Genomic DNA, 6,911 nt, shown 5'->3' with positions numbered 1-6,911 from the left:
TTATGAGCATATGTAGACAAAAGGTCATATTTGGTAAATTCATGTGTTGGACGTTTTGCCTCAGCAGCAGGGCCAATAAAAACCTCCAGTGGGCGTGATTTAACTTATCATGGTACAACCCACCACTATTCTAAAAAAAAAAAAAAAAAAGGAAAGATTCAAAACCAAGGCTATTCCATGGCCTCGAATCTCGCTTTTTTTTCTAGTGAATTGTGGTGATCTTGTGCGAGTGAATGTTTTTGTGGTGTTTCGTCGTCTCTTTGTGGACTGGAGAGCACAGTTGTATGCAACCAAAGAGCTTCATAAATAGCTATGGAATGGGGTGGAAGCTTATTTATTTGTATACCACTTTTTCACACGACACAAGTCACCCATTGCGTTTCACACAGGGGATGTCATTTGCTCCAGATCTCAACAACTAAAGAGAGACAGAGGAGAATAAATAGACATCTGACCAAGACAAGCCGACCATCGTACACTTGTTGGATATCATGACACTCCTCTCTGAGGACTGTGCAAGACTGTAGTGTTAAATGTGTAACAATGATCCGGACAGAGCCTATTCGACTGGCTTTCCTGCAGCAGACCTACCGCACAGTCTAGTAGTCAGTCCTGCCTCAGAGAGAAGACTGCAGAGTCTCAATCAGTGACAGGTCTAACCGGCTGAAGGACAGATTCCTCCACCAGGCTGTCAGGAAGCTGAACTGTCCTCTTCCCTCCCTCTGCTGCCCCCTATTGTAGATACTGCATGAACATATAATAATTAGAGATAGATGATTACCTATTCAGCCCCATTCATAGTAAAGATCCCGAATCGTCTGTGAAACTTACATGGCTGCTCAATCTCCTTCTACGCTGGGCAAAAAGGCGAGAAGCCTCACCCTCGTAGGGGCGGAGCCTCCACAGAGCTCCAGCGCTTGATTGACAGGCTCTGGAGCCAGTCAATGCACTGAAAATGCTTCCACTATTTCGGGCTGATATACAAAAACCAGCGAGGTTAAAAATATTTCACCTACCCCAGCGTTGTCACAGGTCATAGCAATTTTTAGAAAAAATAAAACTCTTTAGAGCTTTTAAGCAGTTCTAGGTCTGAGGTCCCATTAGAATCCTGTCTACCAAGTGTCATTTGGAGTCGACCCTGGCCACAAGGGGGTGATATTACTACAATGTCAGCTCCCCGCCATGAGGACCATAGAAAAGCATGTTCCTTGCCCATTGTGTATGAATTAACAATTGCCTTTTTGCATCAAACGATTGAATGGAAACAACATGTAAATTCACTGCATTACATGTAGGCTTGTAGAACTGACAATAAAGATGATTGAAATGAATTTCGTTTAGTTTCAGCCTCTGTTTATGCTGTGTTAAAATGCATTTTGAACAAACAAACAAATAAGTACATACAGTAGTGTACAGTAGTATACAGTTACCTTATAATCATAACTTCTGCTAAAATAAACCAAAAGTTTCCGTGTTCATTTATGCATGACTATGGCCTAATGATTGCGGTATGAAGATACGTTTCTCTAGGTAACAGCCATAGACACTAACTCCAAGCTGAACATTTTTATCAACATGTCATGCGAATTTCAAGCCATCCATCATTTTACATAACCTTAACATCGCTGTCCGCGCGCGTTCCACGATCCACAAGCACTGAAGTACCACACTGCCATCCCGTGGTTGTACAGAGGTACTGTTCAGTCCAAAATTAGAAATAAAACACATGGCCTATTAATTACTTTCAAATACTACATCTGTTAAGTATGTTTCCTGCACATTTTTATCAATGACCAGCATAATAATCGCTGTAATTGGTTTGAAAACAGATCAAAGAAGAGTGGTGTGTAAGAATAATCTTCAAATGTTTGTCTTTATTAAAAAATAATTGAATAAACTTCAAAGGATAATTTAAGAAAAGCAATTCCAGCCATGAAATTAATAATCATTTTAACATCATGACAAAATGCTGAATGGAATGATTGTTTTATTTTGATTGTTTAGCAACGCTGCTATAGCAACAGACACCTGTTTACCTCTGAATATACTGTAACACATCAAAGGAAACTATTTCTACTGGTGCAGGTAATCATTTCCATGAGCATTTAGTTAGCTCAGACTCTATTTGGAATTTAGACAGTGTTTAAACTATTGGCCTGTACAATGTGAAAGCCTTTTTCAGCCATAAACTGTTTGTTGATGCGCTGTGGCCATGGCACACATGGCCTGAGTCAGTCGGCCTCTCTGTTGTGAGTGTAGGTTTTCATTACAGCAGTCACAGATGGCTGAGCAGAGGACCGGCAGTGTTGGAGCAACAGGCAGCAGGGGCCAGATCACCAGCAGCTCCCTGCGCCCCCCAAATCAGCCTTCACATGGTGAGAACTACATTGTTATGATACATATATAAATAATGACGATGACTACAGAGGCCATTGTGACTGTCCCAGGAAGGAAATGCCTTTCTGGCGAATCTGGCTTCACATCCAACCAGCGGCTTGTTCTTGGATATCGCCCCAGTTTGGACCTCATTGACAACCCTCAGTATGGGTAAGCATCATGCTGCCTGATCACCAGCTTGGCACGATTGGCCTCACAATGATGAAGCTCGATACTGCTCTTAAGTGTATTACCAATTTTACTAAATGGCATCACAGTTATCACCATGGCTCCTCTATAACAAATACTATAACCAGTGTACATCATTAGGGCAAGTATGAAATAACAGAAACATATTGCAGGTTTGTTTGCTCCAAGACTACAAGAAAAAAAGGGTCCATGAACATGTCAGAAAGCTGTAACCAATCATATTTGCTGCATGTTCCGGGTGTAGAAATATGCCTGTAAATTATCCTCAGCAGGTGGTGTATCGAAACAGCGAAACAAGTGCAAATGATAACGCCTATAAGGGGCTGGTGATTTGATTCGGGATTCTATGGGGAAATTTAAAGGATTATTTCCAAGTTACTGATGTGTTAGTGTGGCATGAATAATATGTTCTGCTTTTGTTTCCAGATTACTGTTGTCTGACAATTTCATCTCTCAGACCAAACGCCATTACCAGCCTTATGTTTATTACGATGGCTCTGGGTCATTACCAGGCCTCTTCAACAAATTCAGAGAAAGTGGCTTCTTTCAGCTGAACACCCCCCCTAAACCACTGTTTCAGGAAGAGAAGGTGTCAGTACACTGAATATACAATCATCAAATGAATGAAGGAATCAATGAATCAAATTGTTTGTTTATTTTTACAGACAGAATACCAAAGCCTATACGTGACACACCCCCTGGTACCAACAGGTATCAAGATTTAGAATTTCCAACTTTTAAGAAAAAGTATCATTTTAATTCATAATGTGGATTTGTATTGGTTTTAGCACCTCCTCAAAAAATCATCACTGTGGGTCAAAAAGAAGATACAGGCTTCACAGAAGAAAAGCAGCGGCAGATAAACACGTTTCTGGACAAAGCTTGGCTCCCTGTTAGTATTTTCGTTGGCTTGATCAACTAATTTAAGTTTATTAGGCTAACATATCACATTTTTAGCCTGAGCGTAGATACATCCACGACTCTGTGATGAAGACCGACTTCCAGGCTCCCTCTCCTTTGCAGGTAACTTGACGTTTAAAAGGGAAAAGGATTTCTTTTTCTTTTTTGGTCATTGCAAAAAGCTCCATTATTGTCTGCGTTTTAGGAGTCAGAGGGCATCCCCAGCCTACGAAGCCGTTCATCTCGAGAGACAGGATACACCCGAGGCGCCACTGCTCCTCTGGCCTACCCAGTGAGTATAAACTCACCTGCTGCTCTATGTACAGTCAGTAATTGCTGGGTACTGAAAATGTGCAAATGTTTTCCTTGATCATTTTTCAGCTGGATAATGAAAAGGTATTATTCATAAATCAGGCCTTACCTTTATTTATCAACTTAAAATAAAAAATACTCTTTCTGGCGATGTGTGCCAAATCAGAAAGAAGCCTGAGGGCCAACAAAAATTGGTCTGGGGGCCACATTTGGCCTCAGCACCTGTAATAACACAGATCCAGACTTGTTTCCAGATAGACGACCAGCTAGCTTATCAAATAAAGCGTTCAAATCATAATAACTTCCTGTTTTAATCCAGCATGCCAAAGTAAAAGCACCATTTTATTCATGAGTTCAGCAATTCATTAGCTCAACTTTCTTTCCGCCTGACTATGAACAGACAAAGCACTTGAAATGTGTGTATTTGATTATATTCTTGTAATGTTGCGAGTACCTGCTGAACTAATCAATGAGACGAGCTGTGTGCTTTATTTTGGTGTGCTGGTCACTGCTTGGGCGGCGTTATGCACAATTGTCAATTGGCTAGCTGTTGTAAAACAAGGCAGAAACATCTCCATGGAGACTGGAAAAGTTAAGAGTCAAGTCTAAGGAGAGGCAGGTTCACTCACAGTAAAGGCACATGGCTGGTGGGTCATGTATAACATAAAATACAGTATTTTCCCCAAGAAATAAATATTGAATAAGCATAAAACAAGTATATAAAGCTGAAAATCCTGATCAAAACAACACAGAAACCGTCGTTTTAACAGACTCAGGGAGTGCTTTTGTGCTTTTTCAGTCGATAAATTAAAGTGTTCTCTGGGAAAGGCTTGCATCCCACTTAATTTGACTCCAGACCCACCAGCTGAGAGACCCCGTCTTTGATAGTTGTGACGTCATATAAACGCTGCTTATATTATCTTCCCATCAGAGCTCCCTCCTGCCGTCGCCGTGGAAATCTCTTGCCCCCAGTCTTCTGAAAACTACAGGGGAAAAGGTCAGCTCCAGCTCATTACTGCAACATTGTGTCATCATAATCTTAAGACAGGGTTTTATTTCATTTCACTTATTTCTTTTTTAGGAGCCATCCGGGTTCCTCCACAATGCACCAAACCACAGGACATACCATCCCCTCACCCCTCTGCATAGCTCCCACTTTGTCACACATTATGACGACGTGTAAGCCTCTCGCATCTAAATGAATCATCAATCAAGCATGTTTTTAAACATGAGTAAAAGTCCTGTGTTTCAATATGCTCTTGCAGGTTTGGTCCGGATTCTGGCCTGAAACCCAAAAGGAGCCACACCGGAGCAGGGATCATCCATAAAAGAATGAACACAGGCTATAATCAGCGTGACACAGACAGGTATTGACCACAACATATTATACAAACAACAATGTATTTACTTTTATCTCTCTATTCTTATTTCCCAGGCTCATCTTTAGGAACTCAACCTCCACAGTGTAATAATGTTTGCACATCCGCATCAATAAAGACTGCTTGCTCTGGGTATTTCTTGTTCTTCGAAAGGAGCTTGTTGGGAGTATCATTATTCCATATATACATCATTGTGAAAAAACATAATCACTGGCTGCTGCACAAAAGGCCCGTCTCAAAGTGGATAATTTCCCCCTCTTTACAAAGTCCTTTTGTATGAAGTGAAAAGCCGCCAGTCATACATCGAGATGGAGGGCCAAAATGGAATGCCTTGTGATTAAACTTAGCGATTCGCCAGCACACAGTGACAGTGAAAGTAAAGTTATGAACAAAAGGATTATACAAAGTCATGGTTCATGTTCATTTTAGATTTTATTCAGACGAAGAGACTCACTGCCACAGCTGGTCACAAGATGTAGTGTATTACATCTCCAACAGCTTCTAGCCCGAACAACTATAGCCCTCATCATCACTACCTCTGCTGCCATTTCAAACACCCTAATGGATGTTACTTCAACCTACTTAGGCAAATTAAACTCCGGTGCTGTTATGACCTGTATGAGGCATCGACGTTATCACTGTATCTGCCTGCTCTGCAAGTGAAATGTTTGCATATTTGAGAGGCGCAGTGATTGCTCTTTTATATATCAGTTTCATGCAGAGTTTAGATGCAGAGCCACATGATCATAATGCTAAATATTTTAATCATGGCATAAATATTTCAGCTCTATAATGAGATGTGAGAAAGATACATGAAGGCAGAGGCAGATTGGGTTACACAGCGGCCCCACATGAATAATTGGTGCGGAGATGAGAGCGGAACAAGGCCCCGCTGCATGTTAGAGGCAGGGATGGAGAAGGTGTCGACAAAAGGACACATGCAAAGCTTCTGTCTGCTTAAAGATCCATCTTTGGCCTGTTTTCGTTTCACGGAGGGAGAAACTTTATCAGTCATAAAAAAAAAAAAAAAGTCTCTCATCTTCCACTTGAGTGACTGTGACTCTCTGTATCTTTCACAACAAATACAACCGGTCAGATGAAACCACATGATTGCTGAAAGTCGCTATTGCGGCTACCAATTGTCCAGTAGTAACACTTTTAAAAGCCCTGGTTTTTGCCTCCAAAACATAATGTTTGAGAGCAATGTTGACTCAGCATCTCATAAGACCCACTCACATTGACTGATGAACCACTACGAACATGAATATTAACAACATCAATAATGTATAAGTAGTTAATTGTTTAAGGTCTCCCAAGTGCAAGTAAAGTCTTTCTGATAGTTATTGCCTATTTTCTGCAACAATCTATAATGTATTTCAAGATGGCTTTAAGCCCTTTTGCCAAATCTCCCCATATGTGCCCCGCTTATGAAAGTATAATCCTATATAGGGTCTCTCATCCTCCTTATTGTATTCACGCGCAGTGTGCTCAGCTGGTCTGGGTCCTTCTTTTATCAATGTGTCTGCTTTATTTAACTTAGTGCATCTGTCACAGCTGTTTGCTGTCAGGTGTTCCTTTCTTTACAGATCCAACTGTACATTTTCCTTTCCTTATGACTCAAGGCAATGGCTAGCCTGATGCTTACATTTACCAGAGAGTCTTCTGTGCACCATTTCCAGTTTGACTAAGGGTGGTCCACACCCATAGGACGTTAGGGATTACTTCAAAGTACTT

The 6,911-nt window shown here is 41.1% G+C and overlaps 1 protein-coding gene across 1 annotated transcript; it reads left to right on the top strand.

Moving 5' to 3' along the window:
- Window positions 1-2,281: 2,281 nt before the first annotated feature.
- Window positions 2,282-5,172, top strand: saxo4 (stabilizer of axonemal microtubules 4; the record flags this gene model as incomplete). The annotated part of the gene is made up of 10 exons (XM_079568479.1): window positions 2,282-2,375; window positions 2,427-2,547; window positions 3,013-3,175; window positions 3,252-3,297; window positions 3,375-3,478; window positions 3,544-3,609; window positions 3,692-3,778; window positions 4,730-4,795; window positions 4,880-4,977; window positions 5,064-5,172. The coding sequence occupies 10 exons, from the start codon at window positions 2,282-2,284 to the stop codon at window positions 5,170-5,172; spliced, it is 954 nt and encodes a 317-aa protein (XP_079424605.1).
- Window positions 5,173-6,911: the final 1,739 nt, after the last annotated feature.

Source organism: Gobius niger (genome assembly GCF_951799975.1).
Source record: "Gobius niger genome assembly, chromosome: 12".
Lineage (NCBI taxonomy): Eukaryota > Metazoa > Chordata > Actinopteri > Gobiiformes > Gobiidae > Gobius > Gobius niger.
The sequence above is the reverse complement of the archived record's forward strand: the minus strand, read 5'-3'. Positions and strand labels throughout refer to the sequence as shown.